The sequence below is a fragment of the Tiliqua scincoides genome, chromosome 2 (genome assembly GCF_035046505.1).
Source record: "Tiliqua scincoides isolate rTilSci1 chromosome 2, rTilSci1.hap2, whole genome shotgun sequence".
NCBI lineage: Eukaryota > Metazoa > Chordata > Lepidosauria > Squamata > Scincidae > Tiliqua > Tiliqua scincoides.
The window spans coordinates 125561809-125589112 of record NC_089822.1 but is presented as its reverse complement, the minus strand read 5'-3'; the positions used below and the strand labels follow the sequence as shown (position 1 = coordinate 125589112).

General features: G+C 45.7%; 1 protein-coding gene across 1 annotated transcript in view; it reads right to left on the bottom strand.

The window, feature by feature from the left end:
* The window catches only part of KIF5A (kinesin family member 5A), a 60046-nt gene extending 34155 nt beyond the window's left edge, over nt 1–25891 (bottom strand). The window contains exons 1-2 of the mRNA XM_066613877.1: nt 25766–25891; nt 25728–25730 (exon numbers count right to left, since the gene is read on the bottom strand). Coding sequence (XP_066469974.1) covers nt 25728–25730; nt 25766–25891 — 129 coding nt within the window. The remainder of the gene's footprint in view (nt 1–25727; nt 25731–25765) is intronic.
* Nucleotides 25892–27304: the final 1413 nt, after the last annotated feature.

Below are 27304 nucleotides of genomic sequence, written 5' to 3'. Positions count from 1 at the left end.
CTGGCCCATATCGTTGGCGCCGACATGCACCACAACCGCTACCTCCTCCCCAGCACTGTCTACCAGCCTGTCTAGACAAGAAGTGATGTCCGCAACCTTCACACCAGGCAGGCAAGTCGCCATGCAGTCCTCACATCCGTTGCAAACCCCCCTCTCTATGTTTCTAATAATCGAGTCCCCCACTACCAGAAGCCCCCGACCCCCCTTCCGCCGAGGAGTATCCTGAGTGCGTTTGGATACGGGCCCGTCCCCTGAAGAAGGGGTCCCCCCTAGGAGATTGTTTCCCTCCTCTCCAGGATGACGTCCTCCAGCCCCGAGACTTCCCACCTGGGCATCTGAGGAGCTGCACGCTTGAGGTTGGGACGAAACCTGATCATCCCCGGAAGTCACCCCATGGTCCTTCTCTGCCTGCATCTGCTTCTCCAGGTCGGCCACCCAGGTTTCAAGGGAGTGGATGCGTTCCCTGAGTCCCTGGAGCTCCTTGCACCAAGGACACACCCATGACTTATGCCTCAGAGGCATATAGTCATACATGTGGCACTCGATGCAAAACACTGGATAGCCCCCACCCTGCTGCTGGCTGTCTGACTGCATAGTTTGTTTGTTTGTTTGTTTGTTTAGGGGTTCTTTAAAACCCTTCACTGGTTTGCTGCCCTCTTCTCAAGGGAAGAGAAGGACAGTGTCTGAGGCCCTGGTCTCCTTACCCTGCTGCTGAACTTGCACTGAGGCTAAACTCGCGGTGCCTTACCTGGCACTTTGTTCCCGCCAGACCGCAGTATGTCTTATTGGGATGGGGGGAGGTGGGGAGTGGGTGGAACAGGGCAGAGGGAGGTTGGAGGGAGGATCAGCCTAGGAGGGGGGGGTGGAGATGGCAGCAGCCTCTGCTGCCACATCTTAACCCCCCCCCCTTCTGAGCCAGGTGACCCAACATGGGTCTCCTCAACTTTGTGCCTGCTCAAACATGGGTGCAGAACGGAGGAGACCCATTGCTGCCGGCTGCTACCTACCTGGGGTCAGGGAGCAAATGCTTCCTCCCCCTAGGAGACCTCCGGTGGTATCCTGACACTCACAGGATCCAGTGTTCGCTGTTTTGGCACCACTGGAGCTATGGGCACTGGGAGGTTTAGGATTGGGCTGCCTGAAAGGATATAAAGTTACCCTTATGAGAAATCCAATTCACTTCTGGAATAAAGTTGTAACCCAGACAAAAGAAGGAAATGGTTAATACTGTAGTAATTCATTTTCTTTTGAGGATTTCATGTACTAATAGGCCACCAATGATGTTGTCCTGAAAGTGGTAAAGCCACTAACTTCTTTTCACAAATATGTGCTCTTTGTGTAGGCAGTTACCCGTATAAAAATAAAAGTGAGAGTAAACATCACAAGCCAAAAAAAAAAAAAAAAGCCTTCTTGTAGAGAATAATTGAAACAGAAATGTTGATTAAAATGCCCAGGCTGATGTTTTCTGCTTCAGTTATTTAAGTCACTTTGATTTTATCAGTTCTTTCCTCGCTCATATAGAGTCCTTGGCTTGGAGAATATGCCTAACCTAACTAGGGGCCATGTTTTTAGTAGGTTTCTATTTACCCTCTCAAAGAGAAAATTAACCCTTGGACTAATGAAAGCAGAGAAGTGCCTTCAGTATGGGGAAGGCACTGGACATTGAAAACACTAACATGAACCAGACAAACTTTCACACCCTCAGCTCTCATAATCGGAGTGACTGCAGAGTACTCAAATTATGCATTTTCTTCCTTTTAGGTAGCTGAAGCAGGGATTCTAATCCAGTTAGTGATTATGAGAAAGGATTACTAAACGTGGAATAAAAAGAGGCAAGATCATCCCCCAAGGCAGAATTATCTGCTGCTAGCCAGGGATCGGAACTCAAGTCAGGTGACTTGAGTTCAAGCAGTTAAAATCAGCTTTTTTCACTGACTCGTGGAGACCCAAGTCACCTGCACCAATGACTCTGGCATTGACTCGAGTCTGAAGCCACTTGACTTGGCACTAACTCTACATGCTTGCACACTAGAGTCTGTCTGTGTCTGGGTATGCTTGTTTACGTAATGTGAAAGATATTTTTCTTTGGCTGAGACAGGGCAGGAGGAGGAGCCGAAGGGGGTTCTTGCCTTACAATTGGCTGGAGAAGCCCAGGAAGGGGGAGGAGTTAGTTCATAGCAATCGCACTTTCCAACCGCATGGCTCTAGTAGCATAGCTAGAGGGGGTGCAAAGCACTAAGTTTTGCAGGAAACCTCACCTCAGCATGCAAAGCACTATGTGTTGCACAGAGCCTCACTGCAGGTGTGCAAGCGGCTCCTTCCCCTTCAGAGTGGCAGATAAGGTGGAACTGCCCCGTTGTTGTCAGTGGAAAAACACCATAGCCACCCTGCCTACTTACACCTGAGGAGGCTCTCCTTACACCTGAGGAGGTACTCCTTACAGGTGTAAGGAAAGCTTCCTCAGGTGTAAATAGGTCGGGCAGCTGCAGTGTTATTCCATTGACAACAACAGGGCAGTTCTGCCTCACCTGCCGCTCTGAAGGGGAAGGAGCCACTTGCACACCTGCAATATTCCTCCAAAAGATGAAGATTTTGATATAATAATCCCCCAGAGGCAAAGATTATAATCTGAAAGAAATTCCACAAGCAATTCACTGAGAGGGTCCATAGCAATGAACAAATGTTTAGCTGAGGATATCCCTAAAACCTTAAACTGATTATGATGGAACTGAACAACAGGGAATGAGGCCATCTGCAAGTAGAGCAGTTCGTACCATGGCATTCTGGATACATACTTCATATGCTTCAGCAAACAAATGCAAATTGGGTGGGGTGAGGGTGGACACAAGTTGTAGCCTAGAGGGCAAAAACGCCTGCCTTCAGTTATTTAAGTCGCTTTGATAAATTTCATGCATTTTGAAACAGGCAGGCAGTCCAATCATATCAATCTCGTTGCTGTGACACTCACAGGAGCTTGGATTTCTCTTCTAAACTAAGCTTTGAATAATAAACTTGTTTATTTATTTGTTGTTTAACAGTTTGATGATGAATTTTTTTACAGGAAAAAAATTCTCCATTCTTCCCTTATAAACCATTTTCAGGTGGGCACATGTTATCCACGAGGGTTCTGTCCCAGGAATCCCTGTGGATACTGAAACCTGTAGATGATGAAATCTGCGGGTCTTGGAGCCCTCTAATCTTCCAGCTCCCATCACCTCCAGAGGGTGTTCTGATGCCGAGGGAGGTCGCACACAGCCTCCTTTGGCCTCAGATCACCTTCTGAGGACTTGGAAGCCTTAAGAAGGGTACTTCCAGTTTTCCATTTCCAGTTTTCCCTGGCCCTCCGAAGGTCTTTTAAGGCCTTTAAACATCACTTCCGGTTTTTCTAAAAACTGGAAGTGACCTTCTAGGGCCTCCTGTGCGCAGCTCCGCAGACCTCAGAAAACCCTCTGGAGGCAAGTGGAGCACAGCTCCGGTTATCTCTGGATGGTCCACATGGGGCTGACCCCATGGGTTTGGGACCCATGGATAGTGAGATATGTGAGTCCCAAATCTACTGATACAGCAGACCTACTGTAATTGCCTCGTCTTCCCCTCCTTTTTCCTTCATCTTGGTTATTGACAAATGACTCACTGCATGTTACTTTACTGTAAGTCAGCGTTTCTCAAACTGTGGGCTGTAACCCAATTTCTGGTGGGTTCCACATTTTAAAAAGTGTGCCCTGGTGCTAAAACGTTTGAGAACCACTGCTGTAAATTATGCAGTCTGCAATTTCAACATATATTAATATGTAATTGCATAACATCCATTTTAATGTATGGAGAGACAGAAGAGAAGAACAAAACTGATTTTTTTTTTTTTTTTTTGTAAAGGATTAGGTATAGTAAATATTTTTAAATAGTGATGTTATATCCATTTTGGAATGCTTTTCGTATTTGGTTTTTATTGCACGTTGTGAACTGCACTCAGTGTTACAAGCAAAGCAGTATATATATATATATATATATATATATATATATATATATATAGAGAGAGAGAGAGAGAGAGAGAGAGAGAGAGAGAGAGAGAGAGAGAGAGAGAGAGAGACTGCCTGGAACTACTGGGTGCTGTAGGCTTATACCATAGTCTTTCGAGACTGAAGGTTGCCCACCAGTATATATAAATGAACAGATGATGATGATAATAACAGTTGTGCTGCTAGAAAATGGGTAGGTTGCAAACAGCAGATAATGTTGAGATTGCCCAATCTTGATCATTGCAAACGGACCTTGACAAAATGGTGTAATATTGCTTAATAGCTAGAAATCTCTTTCCACCTTTTAGGAATGTCTCAGCCTTCAGAGAGAACGGAGAGAAAGAGCCATTGAAATTTTAGTGTAAAGAATGAAATAGAGCAGCAATTTTCAACCTTTTTCATCTCGGGGCACACTGACAAAGTGCTAAAATTGTCAAGGCCCACCATCAGCTTTTTGATAATTGACAAGGCACACCATGATGCTGGTGGGGGCTAACATCCCCCAATGGCCATAATAATAAATGACCCTCTCACAAATTCCTGCAGCACACCTGCAGACCATTTGCGGCACACCAGTGAGCCATGGTACACTGGTTGAAAATCGCTGAAATAGAGACAAGAGAAAGATGTGGGTTTATCTGGAATGGAAGCTTCTTTGGGTCTGTGTCTGTGTGCAAGTACCCACACCAAATTTTGCAGAATCAAATTTGGATTAGTGCTTGTGTGCCTGCTTTAGGAGTTTCTACTTGCTTCCAATATGCTTATCGACACTTGGCAAAATTGGCGTGATCTCATCTTCTTTTTTGGAAGTGTACCTTTTGCTTTAAAAAAAACAACACCTGGATTCTGTATCAAAACATGCCAGGTTCTGTGACCTGAATGAAAATGATGCAAATCTGTGTGCATTTCTTGTTTAGCATAATTCATTCTACACCCACTAGCAACAGGGAGGACAGGAAGCTAGAAAGAGTGTCTGGAAATCCTATTTGATGCCTGCTCTAGATTGTCATATTTTCAGAAGACATTGCCCACGCTTTTTCAAGCCTGGCTTCGAAGTGATAAAAGCTAGATGGTTTTTTCTTTTAATGATGAGATTCCCAAGAAATTAAATTCTGGACCCAGTATTGAATTCTGCATTTATGCAGCGTGATCTCTGAAGTGTGGAGTGCGTACAGCCTGGATTGTGGTCTATGGATGTGGTCTATAAAACTACAGACGATTTCATAAGAGATGTATCAATTTTTATTATTTTTTTAATTTCCTGGATTTCCACAGAGATGTCACACTGATCTGCATTATCATGCCAGATTCAATGGTTCATATTTTTGTGTTTTTTTTAGAAATATGCTTCCATTTCTTGTGAAAGAAAAGCCACATTCCCAATAGGAGCGCTCAGCTTGTATGCTTCTTGAAGCTAAAAATAGCAACTGGTTACCAGTAATGTACATCTAGACAAACCTGTTGACAAGAACAGAAACTTATATTTTATAAAACCTTTTAACACTGTTGTTTTAAATCAATAAATATAGTGGTCCTGTTTTATATTGCTACTTTTAATTTAAGCTGAAAGTCTTATTGACTATTTATTTATTTATTTATTGGATTTATATTCCGCCTTTCTCCCCAAAGGGCACCCAAGGCAGCTAACAATCGAGATTAAAATACAAAGCAATACTGAATAGCTATACTATACTGAATGACTATACTGAATAGCACTCACGGTTTCCTTTACTCCAGAACAAAGAGTCCTTGTTCCACAGGAAGAACACAGTCCTATGCATAGTTTCCTGGTAGTAAGTCCCACTGAATACAATGGAATTTACAGCTGAGTAAGCATGCATAGGATTGTGATCAATCTCTGTTCTGGGACAAGGGAAACTGTGGATACCGACCGTTATGTTTAGAAGTGTATGTTTAGAAGTGAGTAAGATAGGATTGCAGCCCAAGTTTTACTGAGCACAATGGGCTTACTTCTGAGTAAAATAAATAACATTTTTTTTCAAACACTTCTAATTACGTTAGCTACTTTCAGCTTGTTTTTATGAGAAAAGGAGGAGGTAATTTTTCCTCCCTTGTGCAAATACATATATAAAAATAATATATCTTCTGGATTAGTCAAATTCATTGGCCATATAAAAAAAGCTCTATGATCCAAGAACAAAAATGCTTTCTTTGCATCCCACTGTAACAGCACTGAGTGAAGGAAATAAATTACTTCCCCTCAAATTTGCTATCAGGAAGGCTGGGTGCAGGTGCATTATCTGGGTGGTGCACTGTGAGCTGTGATCTTCCCTACAATTACAGCACAAGTTCCCACATTCTGCACAGATGCAGCTGGACAAGCTTAAGATCTCTGGTACCCAATCTTAGTGTCTGGCTTTAAAAAGAACTTTAGCATTAATTACTGGAAATGGAACCTCTATGTTTAGCTACAGTATACCTGTGATTATCAAATGATAGTGGTAAACCACACAGAACAGATTACAACTTTGAGTGTCCTTAGGATAGGTCACTGTTGGAAACACAATTTTGTATAGATGCACTGTGGACTCATAATAACAATAATCGTGATGTGGCACCAGGGGTGGTCCCAAGATCCTGGCAGCCAAGGCACAGGGGCTGTTGCCAAGGTTGAGAATGAATGAATGAATGAATGAAAGGATAGGGCTGAGGATTTGGGGCAGCAAGGTGGATAGGGATGAAGCTTTCAAGCAATGCCACAATGCCTCAGAATTAAGAAGGGGAGGGAGCCCAGGATCCACCCATATCCTCCTCCTCCTGGTTGGGGAATATCCATGTCTGGAGCCAGAACTGGGGACACCTCTGATCAAGGCCCTTGGATGAGCAAATTCTGCTCCAAAGCTCCTGACATGTCTCTTTAGCCCTGGTTCTTGTGCCGCCAGGTCCAATGTGTCACAACATGGGCCATAACCAAGGCAGTTGGCCTTCATTAGGTCCAGACACATAAGAATTCTTACTCCAAAGCAACTCTTGGAGAAACAAGATAAGGAACAACTAGCAGACAAAGCATCCCACACAAGACCTCTTAATACCAAAGATTCCCATCATTATGGTACTTACTACTATTAACATACAAGAACACTGTGTAATGGAAAACACTAGTATTGCCCAGTGACATAGGTAGTTAACACTCCTAGTTTTAGACACAAAGATTCACAGCTGAGGGAGGAATTGTACCCGCTTTCCTGGTCCGTTTTACAGTGTTCTGCTCAATATACACACGCTGCCGCTCAGCAAACACTGAACTTGTAAGGAAAATCAGTGTTGGTGAAGTTTACAAGTTTACAGGGTCAAACATTGGACAAAGTGCTTTCCTATCAGTACTTTACAGAGGACCTCAAGCAGCAACTGTTACTCTGCACATGCCTGATCTCACCTGATCTCAGAAGCTAAGCAGGGTCAGGCCTGGTTAATACTTGGATGGGAGACCCCCAAGGAATACCAGGTGCTGTAGGCTTATACCATAGTCTTTCGAGACTGAAGGTTGCCAACCAAGACCTCAGCACAGTCCCAGGTAGCCCCCCCAACTTCAGACTATGAGGTTCTTGGCACAAACCATGGAGTCTTCAGCAGCCCTTTTGCTGTCTTGCGTGGCAAATCCAAATGTATTTTTAATGGCTTGTGGGCCCAGAATAGCAACGGTCCTAGGAGCCAGAGTTGCTCCAAAGCAGTACTCACTGAGAAATAGAGCAGTGTCGTCAATAGTGGCTAAGGAACTCATAAAATGAGAGCAATGGGAATAGTCAGAGGAAGGGAGCAGCTGGGAAAGCTGCTCCACAGGGCTTCTGGCACTCACACACAGTTCCATGAAAAAAATATCTGGGTAGTAATCCCTGTAAATGTGAGGAATCACTTATGTCATTGACAACAAGCCGATTCCCCCAGGGAGGTTGGAAAGGGATGAGATCATGCAAGGTTTGATTACTTCCAGTTTCCTGGCAAGAAGTTTTGTTCAAACACCTGGAATCTATCACATTGCTCTTGTCTCCTCAGCCTCTGAACAGGTGTTGCTGGGTGGTCATTGTGATGATGATGGCGACGACGACAGCCATCTTGCATTGGAGACACATGCTGTCATGTTTTTGTGATGCTGCCTGTGTCACAGTTTGCCCAGTCAGAACAGGGGGGAAAGCCAGGAGCCAGCTGGCTCCAGGAAACCTGCTTCAGCTGCCGGTGGGCATGGCAGCATCTGGATTCAGCCATCTAGCTATTCGCTGGGCATGGACTAGCAGAAGGAACAAAGGATGGGAGAGACCTTGTTAGGGCTTTAAACGAACAGCTCTGAAGGTTTGGCTTGCTTTACAACTAACAAGAACTAGCCATAGGTATTAGTTGCCATCTACTATATAGAACGGTTTATGTAGGCCATATCAGGATAATGCTGTTGGCTTCACTACAGGGAGCTGAGAGAAACAGCAGGGATAGAGAAGGTAGCAGTAATACTGTGCAAGGTTCTGGCATAGATTTCTATACCATATCCAAATATCTTGGGCCCTTTTCAATCATGCAGATTCCAACTGGGCTCCCTCTCTGTGGTAACTACATTATTAATGTTGAAGCTGTCTATCTCAAGAGGCATAGAGTGACCCAGCACCATGGTGATGGGCTCTGGAAAGGAATCGTACAAACACGCACTTGAACCTGTGCCAAGAAGATGCCCCATGAAACTATCTGTGAATTGGAAAAGAGTTCAAATGTAGGTATGTTGATTAATTGCAGATAATGCTTTCCATCACTGCAGATAATGTACAGAGTAATATAAGAAAAATGGACACATCCTCACCCCAAAGTTGCTCACAGTCTAAACTGTGGGAGAACAATTAAGGGAAAAGCCAGAACAACAAGCCAGCGTGCAGTTGGTCTGGTGCAGGAATGTAGGGCCCAATCCTAAGCGGGCCGAGCTCTGGTGCTGGGTATCACAAACACAGAGTGTTGCTGGGCCTCAGAGCTGTGTGGAGGGAGCTATGTGCACTCTTTCAATTGCAGGTCCTAGGGCTTTTCCTGTGGGGCAGAGGGAGGAACTGGCAGGGGAGGGGGTGGGACCAGTGGTGCTCTTGAGAAGCCCCATTGCGACACAGATTTGAGAAGCCTTCCATTGCGGATCCTAGGGCTTTCCCTGTGGGAAGAGGACGAAAGTCCCCTCCCCCCAGGAGACCTCTGGTGGTCTCAGCGGCACCGCTAGATACAGCAGTAGCCATCTTGGCATTGCTGCACTCAGCGGAGCTGCCAGGGATAGGATTGGGCTGTTAATGTACTAGAGTAGGACCAGGGAGTCCCAAGTTTAGATCTTCACTTGGCCATGACGTTCACTGGGTGGCTGTGAGTTAACCATTTTCTTGGTCTACCTCACTGGATTGTTGTGAGGATAAAATAGTACATGGGGAAGGACCATGTACGTCACCCTGGGAGGGGGTTGGAATAAAAATCTAATAATTGGACACAGTAATTAACAAGTAATTGGACACAGTAATTAACAAGTACATAGGTTCCAACTGGCCATATTCACCAGGAAAGCTTCTGATACCTTCCCTGGTAAAATCACTATCAGTATTTTCTGAAAATCACGTTTTTCAGTATTCACCCCCCCCCCCAGTTTCCCAAAAGTGAAATTTCTGAAGGGTGGAGGTGGGTGCATTTTGCTCACGTCGCACATGCATACAAATGGATGCACATGAATACTAGCACATGGGGACAACCCTTTATTTCACACACAGTAGCTGTTGAGATTTGTTCTGCATATTATCAAACTATTCAGTTTTCTTTTAATATCTCTTTAACCCAAACAGCAGGCACCATCTTTTAAATCTGTGGAGGACAGTCTGTTGCAGAATAAATGAACACAGCATACAACAGAGAGACTGTAGCTTTGTGGAAGACAGGGGGAGGGTGCTCAAGCCATGATTTTCACTATACGACTCAGAGCTTTATAAGTGCATCCCTATTTCTGTTACTCAAATGTTGGAAGGTACGTGAGGCTGCTGCTTCCCTGGTTCAGTTCATTCCCCCTTAACATCCACGGGCCAAACTCTCTTCCTGGTACCTTCCCAACCTATAGCTACCACCACAGCTCTCTTAGTGGCACCCAAAGCTGGATCTGCTGAGCTTAGAATCAATTTTCTCTGAGTCTGCTCTTCCCAGGGATGGAGAAAGCAACAGAAATCCTCTAATCTGCTTAGGAACAGTCCAGGCATCCAGGGCTGAGTGGCCTAATCAGAGCTCAGCCTTGCCAGGATGCTGGGTGCAGAAAAATGGCTTTGGGGACATCATGGGGTGTGGTGTGGATGGAGATTGTGGGAAGTGACTCTGGCTGGAGCAAAAGGAAAGCAAAGGAAAAGCCGTGAATCAGTGATAAGATGCATTAGCATCATAGAGCGGCTTTGAAAGAGACAAAAACTGCTCAGAGATGAGTTCTAGGAATCTGCTCATATGCTCAGCAACTACAGTCGATTTGCAAAAATCAGAGGTGCCGGGGTTCAAAGCTCTCCTAACCCCTGGTATATCAGACTACTTGTTATTTGCAGCTGAGGAGGGAGTTCTTTGCATGTGTTCAGAGACAATCTCATCCACCACCCTACAGCTATGGGGTGAGAGGAATGAATCACACCTACTAGGGCTGAAGCTGGAAGCTGGTTCTGTGTCTGAGACAAGGCTCAAATCAAACTCTGCTCCCCCAACTCCCTCCACCTTAAAGGCTAAGTTGCTTCTTTTAGTCCACAGTGCCATGTTCGTACAACTGTTCAAGATCAGTGCATTGCCAAAGGACGCCAGATTCTGTACTCTGATAACTATGAGCACAGAAAATGAGTCAAAGAACATAAGACCCCTGCGCATTTGGACAAAAGGTCCAGCTAATCCAGAGTTCAATTGGCCGGCTGGATGCTTCTGAGACTTCTGTAAATAGGGCAAAGAAGCAAAAACCCACCCCTGTAGTTTTTCCCCAGATTATCATATTCAGAAGTATATTGTCCCTGAACATGGAGGTTCTATTTAACTATCATGGCTCATAAACCAATCTTCTCTGAATATATCTAATTTAAACCATTTTAAAACCATTTAAGCTAAAAGTTGTTCTCACAGCTGGTGGCAGTGAATTCCGTGAACTAATAATGTGTTGTGTAAATAAGCAACTATTCAAGGTAAAACAGATTTAGGCTGCAATCCTATACACACTTTCCTGGGAGTAAGCCCCATAGAACACAATGGGACTTACTTCTGAGCAGACGTGCAAAGGATTGTGCCCTCAGTCAATAAGCTCATTAAGCTTGCTTAATTTGCACACTTGTTTATTCAAATATTTGAACCCAAAATACAAATTCAAAGGATTTTGATTTTTAAAAGAAAGGCTGTGGTGTCAGAAGGAGCAGTGAAGGGTAACAGGAGCATGATCTGGAAATCATGGAAGAGGTTTCGCTATGCATGTTCTAATGCATAGACTGCACCTCTGTCTTGATGCTGTGCGAGCTTTTACAGATACTGCCTTTACTTTTCCCAAGATATCTCCATAACCATGATGGCTAGAAACTTCTGCTCTGTTTAATGAGAAATGAGATCACCAAGAGTTCAAATTCATAACTGAGCAAGATACAAGAAGTGGGGAGATGTAATTGGCTTCCTCAGTAGCAGCCCCCAGACTATGGAACTTCTTGCCCAGGAAAACCCACTCAGACACACCTCTGATCTCATTCAGGCAATAAATAAATAAATAAATAAATAAATAAATAAATAAATAAGGACTTTTTCAGCACACTTTTTATGGTGGTGCTCCTTAAACATTTTCTTTGTCCACTATAAAGTATTAAAATAATGTGCAATTAATTTTATTTGATTGAGTATTGATTATATTGGATGTTGGCCTAGCCAGGTAGCAGATGGAAAGCAGAAGTGATTTAAATAAATAAATGAGATACCACATTTCAAATGATAGGAGATTAAAGTCCAGCTTTTTTTGATTTTGCCACTCAGTTCATTCTCCCCCCGCCACACACACACACACACACACACACACACACGTCCATAACTCCATATTGCTCTTTTTTGGACCGATTCACACAATTGTTCAGGGCCCCTCCCCCCCCCATGGAACACAGCTCCATCACCAAGAGGATAGGCCAGTGCCCTGATAATAGACTAGCAAAAAAAAAGTGGTAACCCCAATGCTGAACCATATTAAGGTCCACACACTTCTCGATACAAAAGCCCCACACTTGCATCCATGATGTGCAACAGATGCAGCCAGCCTCCCTCCCTTCTGCATCACCCTGCCTGTGAAATCTTCTGCAGTAGAGAGAAGCGAGAGAGTGTTTTCCTTCCCCTGGTTGCCAGGCTACAAATATTTTAAATTCTTCCTCTAGGTGGGATGTGGTCACTGCTCTTACGTTTTAGAGTTCTCACCGAAACCAGTTTTCAGGTAGCGTGGAAAAAAGCCCAGCACAGGGACTATGGGCATCTGTTTCACACACCGCTGTCATTAACCACAACAGGGGACTGTAATTTGACTACAAATCTGAAGAGTATGGAGCATTAACATGGAATCTAGCCCTGCTAAGGACCACCCTACAGAGCTGCCACTCTCTCTTCTCCCTATTAGGCCCTACAGCATCCTGATGTGATATCCTCAAGTGCCTGAATAGACATCTCCCTCAACAGAATGGAAGCTCCTCATCTCCAAGGTCACCAGTTTTGGGGAAAGGTCTTGGGTTTGCTACCTGCAAAATTTATCCAGCTGTGGAGTATTACAGTTCTCTCATGGATTGAGAACTGGTTGGAGGTCAGGAAGCAGAGAGTGGGTGTCAATGGGCAATTTTCACAATGGAGAGAGGTGAAAAGCAGTGTGCCCCAAGGATCTGTCCTGGGACCGGTGCTTTTCAACCTCTTCATAAATGACCTGGAGACAGGGTTGAGCAGTGAAGTGGCTAAGTTTGCAGACGACACCAAACTTTTCCGAGTAGTGAAGACCAGAAGTGATTGTGAGGAGCTCCAGAAGGATCTCTCCAGACTGGCAGAATGGGCAGCAAAATGGCAGATGCGCTTCAATGTCAGTAAGTGTAAAGTCATGCACATTGGGGCAAAAAATCAAAACTTTAGATATAGGCTGATGGGTTCTGAGCTGTCTGTGACAGATCAGGAGAGAGATCTTGGGGTGGTGGTGGACAGGTCGATGAAAGTATCAACCCAATGTGCAGCAGCAGTGAAGAAGGCCAATTCTATGCTTGGGATCATTAGGAAGGGTATTGAGAACAAAATGGCTAGTATTATAATGCCGTTGTACAAATCTATGGTAAGGCCACGCCTGGAGTATTGTGTCCAGTTCTGGTCACCGTATCTCAAAAAAGACATAGCGGAAATGGAAAAGGTGCAAAAGAGAGCGACTAAGATGATTACGGGGCTGGGGCACCTTCCTTATGAGGAAAGGCTACGGCTTTTGGGCCTCTTCAGCCTAGAAAAGAGACGCCTGAGGGGGGACATGATTGAGACATACAAAATTATGCAGGGGATGGACAGAGTGGATAGGGAGATGCTCTTTACACTCTCACATAATACCAGAACCAGGGGACATCCACTAAAATTGAGTGTTGGGTGGGTTAGGACAGACAAAAGAAAAAAATTTCTTTACTCAGCATGTGGTCGGTCTGTGGAACTCCTTGCCACAGGATGTGGTGCTGGCGTCTAGCCTAGATGCCTTTAAAAGGGGATTGGACAAGTTTCTGGAGGAAAAATCCATTATGGGGTACAAGCCATGATGTGTATGTGCAACCTCCTGACTTTAGAAATGGGTTATGTCAGAATGCCAGATGTAAGGGTGGGCACCAGAATGAGGTCTCTTGTTATCTGGTGTGCTCCTTGGGGCATTTGGTGGGCCACTGTGATATACAGGAAGCTGGACTAGATGGGCCTATGGCCTGATCCAGTGGGGCTGTTCTTATGTTCTTATGTACAGATCTGTCACTGTTACTGAATTCTTCGCAAGAGGCCATCGCACAGGTTTCCTCAGCCAAAAGAGGCTCGCTCTACAGCTGCCACAAATATAGCTTCTTCTATGACATTAAAAAAAATGGAATCTGCATGGCAGGAAATCTCACCAGGCGATATCTTTAAGGGTAAGTTTTAAGGGGGTGGGGGAGGTGATTGCTCAGCGACAGGGTACCTGCAGTGGGTGCAGAAGGGCGCAGCTTTAATTCTGGGCATCTTCAGGGAGAGCCGAGAAAGAATCCTGAAACCCTGGAGAACGACTGCCAGTCTGCAAAGACAATACTCAGATGGAGCTGAGCATGGAGTGTTCGTGCCATGTCATTTTTTATCGGATTTTTGAGAACCTGGATTCAAACTGACAGTTTCACTGCTGGCTTTTGATTGATTTTTCTCCTGTGGACCCAATGGCATGTGTCTCCACTGCAGTTTTCTGACTGTTTTTTGTGCTTTTACATGGTCTGCATTTTTAATGTTTTGGTTTGGTCCACTGCCTTGTGCAGTGAATTGGGGGAAGGTGCTCTAGTGTATATGTTTTAGAAATAAATCAATCTAAGAAGGAGAAATTCGCTGGGCACAATTTCTTCCAGCAGAAAGCTCCACTCATGAGTAAAAAAATCACAATGTGAACGTACAAGACTCTTCTTGAGTCTTGCTGGATCAGGCCAAAGGCAGCCCGGCATCCTGGTATGCACAGTAGCCCACCTGCTGCCTCCACGAAACCAACTAGTCAAGCAGGAAAGACAAGCAGACTTCTTTGCTGCCACTGCCCCCCTGCAACTGGTTGCTACCCAGTTTTTAAAAAACCTTTCTGTGACCAAAGGTGTCTCTGGGATGGATGTCACCCAATGCAAACACTTACCTGAAGAAGCTGAGCATTCTGGAAGTTCAGGGGTGACATAATGATGTAATTGTCATCCCAGACTTTCTGGGCTATCACATTGCAGACCTGGCCACGGTGATCCATGCCATGGTGACATCAAGGTTAGATTATTGTAACACGCTTTATGTGGGGCTGCCCCTGAAGACGGTTCGGAAAATGCAATCAGTGCAGAATGCGGCGGCCCGTGTGGTCACTGGAGCTAAGCGGTTTGACTCTGTTAGCCCACTTATCCGGGGGCTACATTGGCTGCCCATTCGTTTCCGGGCCCAATTCAAGGTGCTGGTTTTGACCTTTAAAGCCCTTACTGCTCTGGGCCAGGGTATCTTAGAGATCGCCTACTTCCGCACAATCCGGCTCGTCCTCTTAGGTCATCAGAGAAGGCCTTTTTACAAGTGCCACCACCTAAGGAGGTACGTGGGGCGGCGGCAAGAAATAGGGCCTTCTCAGTAGTGGCACCAAAGTTATGGAACTCCCTTCCCCTTGACTTAAGAATGGCTCCCTCTCTTGAGACTTTTCAGCGAGTCCTGAAGACCCTTCTGTTTAAACAAGCCTTCTGAGTTCATGGCCTTTTAAACATCTTTTTAACATCTTTTAGTATTTTTTACAGGCCTGATTCCTCTACGATCTGCTGCTTTATGCTCTTTTTATCTGATTTTTTATCTGACTACTGTTTTATGGTATCTGTTAATGTGTTTTTAATATGTTTTTATCTGTTTGTTAAATTATGTTTTAATTTGTTTTTAACATGTTGTAAGCCGCCCTGGGTCCCTTTAGGGAGAAGGGGCGGGGTATAAATAACGTTTATTATTATTATTATTATTATTGCTTTATTGCCTGCCTCTAGATCACCTTCGTTTGGAAACCTTTGGCCCAGTTTGGAAACTGGGCCCAGTTGCTTCATGTTCTAACCGGTGAGTGGCAAAAACACAATTGTCGCCAAGAGTGCGAGGTGGCTGGGCCTGGAGCAGTCTGCAGATTGCTGAATGGAGGCTCAGGCGGTGTGATGCCCCCCCCCTCCTGAAGGTGACACCCAGTGTGGCCCACTCCACCCACACCTCCATAGTGATGCCAATGATTGTGACTACCATCTATGCAAAGAGAGGGTTGGTTGACCACAAACCACACTCTCAATCCTGTAGGCATACTGGAAGGTCAAACTATCAAGCTTGCTAAACGTGTGTTAGTAGGCCAGGGAGTTTAACAGCACACTCAATAAAAATGTGCCATATGGTTCCGTAGTGTGACAGTCCCAAAGTCACCCCCACAGTGGATAAAGAGCTGTGTGCAGTGAAATTTGAGCTTTTCGATTCAGCGCTGAAGATCTTCAGTTATGGAGGACAAGATCAAAGGAGCATAATTTGATCTCGGAGCAGATGGGATTAAGTTTGAGATGGATTATGAATGCCTGCAGCAAGCATGTTCCTGGGATCAGCTCCAAAAGGTCTCTAGGGTTAGGGTGGCTAATGGGAAAAGTAGACATCCCTTTCTTTCATCTCTTGCTAGGAAGTAGCATATTCATGGCCAGCTGAGGCTGAAAGAGCCTCAGGACTCCTGAGCCTTCAACAGTTGTATGAGAGGGAGACTTCTGGGCAATGCTGCTTCTTCCACAACTGGCCCTCAAATACCAGCCAGCTGTACAGAAGCATGCACCAAGTTTGACCAGCCCTGCCTGAACCAAACATAACTGCTAGAGCCTAGAAACAGCTGCCACTATCACCTTCTCCCAACCACTTAAGTACTTTCCCTGGCAGCCAGGGCCAACATCCCATCCCATCCTATCACCTAGCATTGTGTGGCGAGATGTAACTCCATCTTTGCAGTAACCACAACAGAGCTGAGGTTTATTATTACATTTTTATCCTATCCTTCCTCCAGAAAGAACAGGATAGCACACATGATTTATCCTCACAAATAGTTCTGTGAAGTAGATTAGACAGAGAGATACTGACACATCCATTTATTTAAAAGAAAGTATCTCCAAGGCCTAATATATTTATTTAAAAGATTTGTATGCTGCTTTTTTGCAGCTTTTCCACAATTCTCACGGTGGAGGTAAACCTCTGCTTGGGTTACCACTTCAGACTGAAAGGGGGAGCTCACATGATTAAATGCTCCTTCACCAAATCGATCAATAACCCCTGCATACAGAAAACTAGCATGTAAGGAAGAAGACTAAGCTGTAACCCTTCTCAGCTTCTTGTTTTAATTTTTATCTGTGAAAGAAATACAAAAATAGAATGTTCAGTTAGAAGCAGACAGTAAGGTGATTCCCACTGTAATGTGAAGTGGTATGGTTCATCACAGGTTTACCAACTCTGTGATAACTAGGCCGTACTCACAAAGTAATCATAGGGATGCACAAGCATATACACAATGCTAGCTTAAAGCTAGAGCAGTGTTTCCCAAACTGTGGGTCAGGACCCACCAGTGGGTCACAACCTAATTGTTGATGGATCATGAAACTGAAACTGACAAGCTGATAGCTGACAAGGAAAATGTATTGAGCCCTATGGAAAGCGAAACTGAGCTGCATGTACACATTTACTCATGAGTAAGCAAATGATCCTCAATCCACTTTGAAGGGGCAGGCCGAGAGGAACACAACACCACCATTCAACACCACTGAATGGTCCCGATTCAATGAATCCAGGCCCCAAAAAAACACTCCAGCAGGAAGTGTGTGTCCCCACCAAAGCAGACAAGGAAAATGTACTGAGCCCTATGGGAAGCAAAACTGAGCCACATGTGCCCATTTACTCACAAGTAGGCAAATGTGTGTCAGCTCCTACCAGGCAAAGGGGAACACAATGCCACCAGAATGGTTCTGATCCAATCAATGGGCTGTTCAAAAAATGCTCCAGAAGCTGGCCTTCACATAATAAAAGGATAAAAACAGAGACTTGAGCAGCTAGTAAGGTGAAACTGATTTTTTTTTAGTCTCATGAAGCAAGGTGGGTCCTGATGGAGAATAATTTTAAAAAGTGGGTCCTGGTGCTAAAAACTTTGGAACCACTAAGCTAAAGGCATCAGAAGGAAAGAGTGATTACTGTCTCCAGTTTCCAAGATAGTTTGCTTCCCTACTTAACTCCACAAAATGACAGGTCTCTCTTGAAAAAACAACAGGTCTGAATGCCAGGTATGCCCGGCTGGTGCCAGGCTGCTGGGGGCCTAGGCTCAGGCCCTGCACTGAAGCCCACATCCCACCCCCGAGCAGTGCTTCAATGCAGTCAAAGGAGTAACTGGGAGGATTGACTTTGTGTCACAGAAGGAGTCATCAGGCAGCCATCATTCAAAACTGACTTTTGGTCCAATCCTGTCTAAATTCCAGCACAGTGATTCCTGCACGAGCTATGCTTAATCCCACAGGGGGAATTTTGGCTGCTGGAGGTCTCATGGTAAAGGGATATTTGTCCCTTTGCCCCTGGGGTAAACCCCAGCCACCGCATTTGATCAACTTGGATCTGGGTCCACTTGGACCTGTACCAGTAATATCGCTGGTGCAAGTCCAAGTTGATCCCTGCAGGTGTTTCAGGTCCAGGAAGGGGGTTAGGATATGGTGCATTCTGGGGCTGCTGATCCTGCCACTCTCCTGGGCCCAATCTGCCCACCCAACCCCATCTCCTCCCTATTCCCCCTGCTCTGGACTTACCTTGTCTGGCAGGCACCCTGACATCTTATGGTGGACGAAGGCTTTGGCAACTATCACAAAGTGCCTTATGGCAATTTTGTGGCAGTGAACAAGTGTTCTACTGGTGTAGCGCTCCAATAGGATTGGGCCATCATTGAAGGTTCTTTCTCACCCCTACTCACTTCCACTGCTCTTGATGGCACAGGTGAGATATTTGTATTGTTCAGCCCCTTTTGAGACACTTGGGTTTACTGGTGAATACAGAACATAGGTTTTAGGTTCTCTGTATCTTGTAACTTTTTTGGGGGGTGGGGAAGGACAGGTTGGAGTGAGTGAATTTGAGTGAACAACCAACTGGGAAGGAAGGAACTAAGCATGCCCCTTCCAGCCATTCAAAACCTACAACCACCTGCAGTTGCATGTAATTCCATGATTGGTCATATAAAGTAGAGGTGCCCAAACCCCAGCCCTGGGGCCACTTGTGGCCCTTGAGGCCTCTCAATGCGGCCCTCAGGGAGTCCCCAGTCTCCAGTGAGCCTCTGGCCCTCTGGAGATTTGTTGGAGCCCGCTCTGGCCCAACACAACTGATCTCAGCGTGAGGGCGACTGTTTGATTTTTCGCGTGAGCTGTGGGATGAGGGCCACTCCACTGCTTGCTGTTTCATGTCTGTGATGCAATAGCGGCAGCAAACAAAAGGACAGCCTTGCTTTGTGCCTTTTATAGCTTCGCAAGATCTTCATTCATTCATTCAAGTTCATCTTTAATATATTCATTTGTGTAAACTTATGTAAATTTATTCAAATTTTAAATGTAAATTAATTCTTTTTTTTTCCCTGGCCCCGACACAGAGAGCTGATGTGGCCCTCCTGCCAAAAACTTTGGACACCCCTGATATAAAGCATGGGAGATCTGAGTCACACCAGGAATGGCACTATCTTTCTCTGTCTGAAAAATGGACACATTAAGCAACCTATCTCAAAGGGCTGGTCTGAGGATGAATAAAATAAGGATACACTGCTAATGATCCAGAACTGGACAGTCTGCATCTCACAAAAGGTATCCATTAAATATATTCTGTAGGATCATGCTTTTTAAGGTAAAAAAAACTGCCTTGGCAAGAAAGGAAAAATATCAATGTTTTTAAACAAATACATAAAATGGCCACTCCATACTTCCTTTTGGCAGGCACTCTTCAGGAGGACCGTAACTGAAATAACAGAGAGACAGTCAAATTACAATCCTTCCTGGAGGCCAGAGACCTGGTGGTCACAGTCATTCATGTCCAGGTTAACAGTGTTATGTGCTCTTTGTAGGCCGCTCCTGAAGATGGTCCAGAAGCTTCAGGCTGAATAAACTCTGCAGATGGGGGTTGGGCTTCAGTGAGCTTATTAAACTTATTCTAGCTCATCTGCATATCACATTCTCTCAGCTGACACAAATCCCACAGGGCTGTTGTGAAGAAAAATGACGTTTGAACGGGCAAGTGCTTCATATATTCAAAAGGGCAGTATGGAAATAATTCAGATGCAGACAGTAGTGAAGCAAAGCAAACCAGAGTACACAGTGTCCCTTCCCCTTCTGCCTCGATCTGTCAGAAAAGGAGAGACTGATCCTATCAGATCCCCAGTAAAATCAGAGCTCAGACTACCAACCCAACAATGGGGAAAAGACAGCACTTTCAAGAGGAGCCCTGGACCCAAGAGGGCAGAGGGGAAGCAGGATGATACAGGCCACAGCTCAGAGGTCAGGGCATGTTCTTTGCATGTAGAAAGTCCCCACTTCAAACCCTGGTATCTCCAGATAACAGAAACACAAACAACCTCTGTTGGACAGCTACTGCCAGTTGGAATATTCAGCACTGGATGAGATGGACTGATGGTCTGAAGTGTGTTCATACAAGTTCTCATTCATTTGTTAGAAATCAATGGATTAATGATGCTGTGGGAACTCTCTATCTAGAAAGACTTGGCGGGTTAACACCCATACAGCGGGCCCTTGATGTTTGCAGGCTTGGAATCTATGGAATCCACTATCCACAGATGCAAAGCCCATGCCTCAGATGGCCTCTAGGTGACTGGAATCCGCTTCTTGTCATGTCCAGGAAGTGTTCTGAGACCTCCCAGAGGTGACTGGAAGTCGCATCCCTGAACTGGAAGTGATTTCCGATCACGTTGGAGAGGAGTTCTGAGGAGGCAGAGTGGCCCATGGGCTTGGCGCGGCCTCCAGAAGGTCTGGCACTGAAGGTAATTGCAGCGCCATGCTGCACCCCCACCCCCATGGATTCCAGCACCTGTGGATTATATTACATTATCTGGGGGCTGTCCTAGAATGGCTCTCCTATAGATACTGAAGGCCCACTGTACAATGCTGGAAAAATCAATCAGGTTTCCTTTCTTAGGAAAGTGATCTCTGCTCTTTGAAAGTACTACTTGATTCCTGTATTTTAATCCTACACACAATTTCCCCGAGTAAGACCTACTGAACATAGTTGCTAAGGCAAAGATCAGAAGCTAATACCCCGTAAAGTTGCATTTATTTCCTGTGTTATTATGTTATTGCTTGTGAATTTCCAGTATGCCAATAAAGGTTTATCGAAGTAAGTAAGTAAGACCTACTGAACACAATGGAACTTACTTATGAGTAGACATGCATACGCTTTCACTGTCTGATTACTTTGATTGGCTTGAAGTTATAGCTATTCATTCAATGGATTGTTTTGATTTTTTTTTTTCCAAATTCTTGGTTGGGTCGTCGTGGCCATGGGGAGAGATAGAAATTTAATTAAAAAAAAAATTTAATTACTGGAAAAAACTAATAATCACTGGAAAAAATTAAGTGGAATTTATAGTATGTATAGCTACCAGGTTGCATCCTGGAGAACATGCCTTATAAGAACATAAGAACAGCCCCAATGGATCAGGCCATAGACCCATCTAGTCCAGCTTCCTATATCTCACAGGGGACCACCAAATGCCCCAGGGAGCACACCAGATAACAAGAGACCTGCATCCTGGTGCCCTCCCTTGCACCTGGCATTCTGATAGCCCTTTTCTAAAATCTAAAATGCCTTTTCCTTTCATATCAAGGCAGTGCGAGAGGTTTCCATTAGTGCACTTGACCACTGTCTTGTGCCATCCCAAACCTTACTCCTCTGTTTTGGGGCAGAATTAAAGTCCCACTTGCTTTAGCAGTCGGGGGAGAGAATGAGCAATGGGGTAGCAAGTACAATGGCAACAACCCCTCCTGCTGCCTCAGTACCATTAAAGGAAAAATTACATCCTGTGGGTTGCAACATGACCATTCTGCAAAGATGAACGCACTTATTCCTCTTTTGTGTGTCTCTTGTTTCAGCTCCGCACTACAGATATTGCATGACCTTGAATATTACTTCTGAAAATATCTGGCCACAGCTGTATCACGCTGGATACTACTGCATGATCGGTTTTGCCTGGCTGATCCAGGCGACCCGGAAATAAAAGGTTCTCCCACAAGCTCACCTTTCATTTTAGCAGTTCTGGTTATATTCAACAGGCATAGTGATAATCTAGAGACTGTGACCTAATCCTACAGGAAGAGAGATTAATGGCAGATAGTTATGTTGGCCTATTAGAAAAAATTAGGGTTGTCACCCCATTTGCAGAAATCTTAGTTAATTGATTCAGCTGCTCAGTTGAATAAATGCATATATGGATAAAAATAATAGTGCTGAAGCTAGAAGCACACTTGGATGTATCCTCCAGTGGTAGGATTTCCAAATCCTATTGAAATTACTGGGGTTTGTCATGACCCCCTGACAAATCGGGGTCTCCCAAATTTCATTATTGCTCATTCATCATTACTAACTTTCTTAGGGTACGCTTTTTAAAATAATGATTAATGAATTTGCTGTTGCAAGCATCATTTTAGGAGAGGTGTTCCTATTGTGTGAGAAGAGAGTGAATGTGCCTCTCCTATGATGGTGCTTTTTGGCCTGAAGGTTTTAGAAGTACTTGAATTTAAAATGACAATTCTTTAAAAAAAAAAATCTGCTGTGTCAAGAATCTTTTTAATTGATTAGCGGCCCGATCCTGACTATTTGGCATACCAGAGGAACGTGTATTCCGCTGGCACACCAGGCCTTTGCACTGTTGCAAAAGTGCTGTAAAGCGCTTTGTGACAGCAAAGGCCTCAGCAGAGCTGGCAGGAAGACTGAAGCCTTCCTACTAGCACTGGCAGCCTTCCTGCCCCCCACCCCAGCAGGTGAATCTGGCATAGGGCCAGGGGGAAGGTGGTGGAACAGGGCAGAGGTGGTCAGATCTGGCCTGGGAGAGGGCGGGATCAGCAGCGCCAGCCCACGTTGCATCCTACCACACTTCCCAGACCCAATTTGTCAACATGGATCCACTCAGACTTGCACCAGTAACATTGCTGGTACAGATCCGATCTGACCCATGACAAATGTCTGCTTACCCCAAGAAGACCTCCAGTTACCAAGGTTCCCCCTTGGGATGCAGAGGGGCCCATGCTGGTGCAGAAGCACTGCTGCACAGGAATTTAGGTGGGATCAGGCTGTAAAGGTGTTTAAATAGATTGCTCAGCCTAATCAATTAATCGATTAACCAATGCAGCCCTATGGGGTGAAAACAAAAGCTACAGTCACGTAATATTGTTTTATCAAGACCAACTAAAATGTCACCAAGTAGCAAGAAACCTTTCAGGTCCCTTGGCATGCTTCTTCAGGCTAAGTGTAATTAAAAGAAAACTAATCAGTCAGTTTTCCCCTCTCCTCCCTAAGTGAAACCATTCTGATGACCAGCAAAAACAGTCTTCAACAATCAAGAGACACTCAGCAGCAGACAGATAAAATCATTAAGCTGAAAAAGCTTTGGTTGAAAAAGCATTAAGCTGAGCTGGCTCTGACCAGAGCAGAATTTTTTCGGCCTTCATCCATCCACCACTAGAACCCCAGGAACGAAGCAGATGATGATGTATGGAGCAGATGCTCCAGGGCATCTAACAAAGCTTACAAAAAGACCAAGCAGTTTCACTTTTCGCTATGGCTGAAGGTAAAGATGATACAAGATTGTGAGAAACCCAGCCTGGACAGGAGGAATGCAAAGCGGAAGGCACAGCCTCCAAAGGCAGGACAGCAGAGATCTGCTTGCAGTCAGTCCGGTGGTGGACAAGGGCTGAGCACAATGGAGGGGAGTGGTTCCTGGAAGTAGCCGACTGTTCCCTGTCATTGCTCTGAGGGATGACAAAGCAGCTGAGCCCAGGAAGGCAGGACTGCATCCTGCTGCCTGCTCTCTGCAGTGATGCTCCTGCCTCTCTGGGATTTTCTTCCAAAGGAATAAGGCGGCTGCCTCCTTTAGAGGGAATTTAAAACCAAAAACAAAACAAACACAGCTACCGCTAATTTGCATCAATGAATTTTCGCTTTAAAAATACTCACACGGTATTTAAAAATGGTCTGACTGTTTTACAACAGCAGCAAAAATGGATTATACCAGATTAAAATAGACAGGCGCCAATTGTTTTTTGTGGAAGACAACAAAAACAACCTGCATTAATTGGGAAAATAAACAGGCCTCTTGTTATTTAGGGAGCTCCACGGAAAGATTCTGGTTCAAGCACCAGCAAGAATGACTTTGCGGCACGGCTACGCTAAACGAAGAGGTTTCCAAAATGCCCCCATCAGCCTCTTCCTTTTTCCAAGCCTGGGCAAGAGAGAATAATTTGGTACCCAAGTGGAAAATAAATTTGACATGGCAGGGCTCAATTTGCCGCCTGTGCAGTGGGAGAGAAGTCAGGCCCCATTAGCACGCAGATGGATAACTTGCTCTGCAGCAAAAGGACAGAAAGGCATTCAGAAACCAGAGAGGGGTACGCAGCAGATAAGGTGAGGAGAGGGCCTGATTTCTAGTCTGTGCAAATGCCTGGAGTGGCTGGGTCACCTTGGGCGGCTCCTACCTATGACTTCACATAAGAAACACTATTCAATGGGTCACTTGCTCATGAACAACTGGTCAGTGGGTCATCTCCTCCTTAGATTACAGATGCTGTTGGGATAGCATTCATCTGCTGGGAAACCCACCAATCTCCTGGCCACATCCCCAACATTGTTGAGCCCTGATTCTGCCCAGGATCCAACGCAACAAGAGTGCCAGTGGCATAGCACAGAAGGGAGGTGCAGACATCAGTCTTGGGATGTGGCGCCAACTGGCTGGCTCTGATGGCATAACCACCCTCTCTCTCAGAAGAATGGGGACCCTTCCCCCAGAAAGGATACATTTAGCAACTGAAACATGCAAACACCCAAAAAGTCAGAAGCCCAGAATGTTGTCCATTGACAGACATAGAGACCATGAGGACAAATACCAGGGCGTTGCCAATTTTGAGTAAACAACCGGCAGCCTTAAGCAAGCCACCTCCATTATTTGTAGGTACACCACCCTTGTACCTGCACCAACACAAGTGAGCATGGAGAACTTCACAGTGGTGGTGGTGGTGGTGTGCATGTGGCTTGAAAAATCACAATCAGTAGTGATGGTGAGGATTCAACCTAGATACAACAGCCTTTCAACTTTTGCCCTTTGAGGGCATAACCTCAAGGCAGCAGTGTGTTTGCACAGATAGATAAAGCCTTCTGGCTTTGAAAGCAACATAAAGGTAACAAAGCCGGTGGGAGAGGCAAATAAAAACAGAGGACATTTTTTTTTTCTCCTGGCTCCAAGCAACTCTTCTTTTCTTCCGGGTAGCCAAATCAATGGCTTCACTAGCCACACCCAGTGACTTCAGGTCTGCAGAGCCAAGGATGGAGCAGCAGCACCCAAACAAATGAACTAAACCCAAAACACTCTCCGTTTTCTCAGGATGTGAACGAGTCCTTGTTTACACACGTAGAGGGTCCTCTGAGCAGGAGGAGATGGGGGCACATCCCTACGCAGCATGCTTGCTCGAAAGTAAGTCCCATTAGATTCAATGGGGCTTCCTTCCAGGTCAGTGCATATGGGATTGTTCTCCTAAAGAGGAGACCAGGTTGATGGTCTCATGGGGGGGGGGGGTAAGCTCCATGTTTTTGTTTTACCTCCTGCCTGATGCTAAAGCTACCAGCTCTCCTGCCAAGGGCAGCCTGCCACAGGCCCGGCTGAAAGGGGAGTGGTGGTACCCAACCTCCAGAGGATGCTCACTGCAGTAGCCACCCCTTTGCCTCCATCCACGCGTGGGGGCTCACCTGCTTTCTCCCCCACCCCCACCGCCGCACCTGCTTACCCCAATGATGACGGTGTCGTCCCCCTGGAAAACTGGGATGAATTTATCCCCCCGTATGATCTCCGACTGGTTCAGAGGCCGGAACCTGCACAGCACCTTGATGCTGCATTCGTTCACTTCGGTCATGCTGGCTGCTGGGCGGTGGGGCTTTGGGGGCTGATGGAGAAGCAGCAGCGGGGGGGAGGCAATGCACAAGGGAAGGCGAGGCGGAGGGCGGCAGCAGCTTGCAAGCGGGCGCTAGAAGTCCACAGTCGAGGGAGCCCCGCTTTCCTGGGTTGTCACCCCGCAGCAGCAGAGCAGGCGCTCTCTCTCGGCTGGGCTGGTGGACCCTCCGGGATGCTGCTCGCAGTGCTGGTCTCAGCCCCCTCCTGCTGCAGGCGTCGGCAACATCAGTAGCAGGCAGAAAGGATGGGCTGGAACCCAGCGCGGCGCTTCTTAAGGTGGAGCCACCTCTGCCTGCTGCCTTAAGGTGGCAGCGAATGTGATCCCAGCATCAGAAGAGCCCCTTTGGCTGGATCAGGCCAGGCCAGCCTCCTGCACCCCACAGTGGCCCACCAGATGCCTCGGGGAGCACACAAGAGACCCGCATCCTGGCGCCCTCCCTTGCATCTGGCATTCACAGACAGCCTACTTAGGGCTAGCACACACCCATCATGGCTTGTAACCTGTGGTGGGCATTTCCTCCAGAAATTTGTCCAATCCAGGCCAGGTGCCATCGCCACATCCTGTGGCAAGGAGTTCCACAGACTAATTAACAAAAAGCTCACAAAGCGGTTTGCAGAGAAAAATCAAATGACTAATGGCTCCCTGCCCCCAAAGGGCTCATGGCCTAAAAAGATGCAAAAGAACACCAGGAGGCAGCCACTAGAAAAACCACTGCTGAGGTGAGGAGGGCCAGTTACACTTCCCCTGCTAAATGAAAGAGTAGCACCCACTTGGGAAAAAAGTGCCTCTTACCCAGTTAGCAGGGGTTAACATGGGTAAAGAAATATTTTATTTTGTCAGTCCTAACTCTTGTGACACACAATTTGAGTGGATGTCCCCTGGTTCTGATGTTGTGTGAGAGGGAGAAGAGCATCTCTCTATCCACTCTCTCGATCCCCTGCCTGCATAATTTTGTATGTCTCAATCATGTCCCCCCTCAGGCAACTTTTTCTAGACTGAGGTGCCCCCAACTTTTCCTAATCTGCAGAACCACTCAATCAAGATTGCTCCCCCTACTGCCACCCCCATTTGCATTCCTTCTAACTCTGGTCACTCTTGTGCACTTTAAAATTCTCAGTAGCCATGTTGGTCCAAAAGCCACAGTATAGTAAGGAAGGCCTTGATTGAGCTAACCAAAAGAAGACCAAGAATTTCAAGCAAAATCTGAATTCTCCAGAAATCCTCAAGAGGCTAGATGTTAAAATTTTTAGACGAGAGGCACCAGGGGCTCAAGCATGCCTGTAAACTCACACAAATGCCAGATGTGTGAGTAATTACTTTGTGCGCAGGGAAAGGTATTTTTCACATGTGCTCAGTGGCACCATCCTTTTTTAT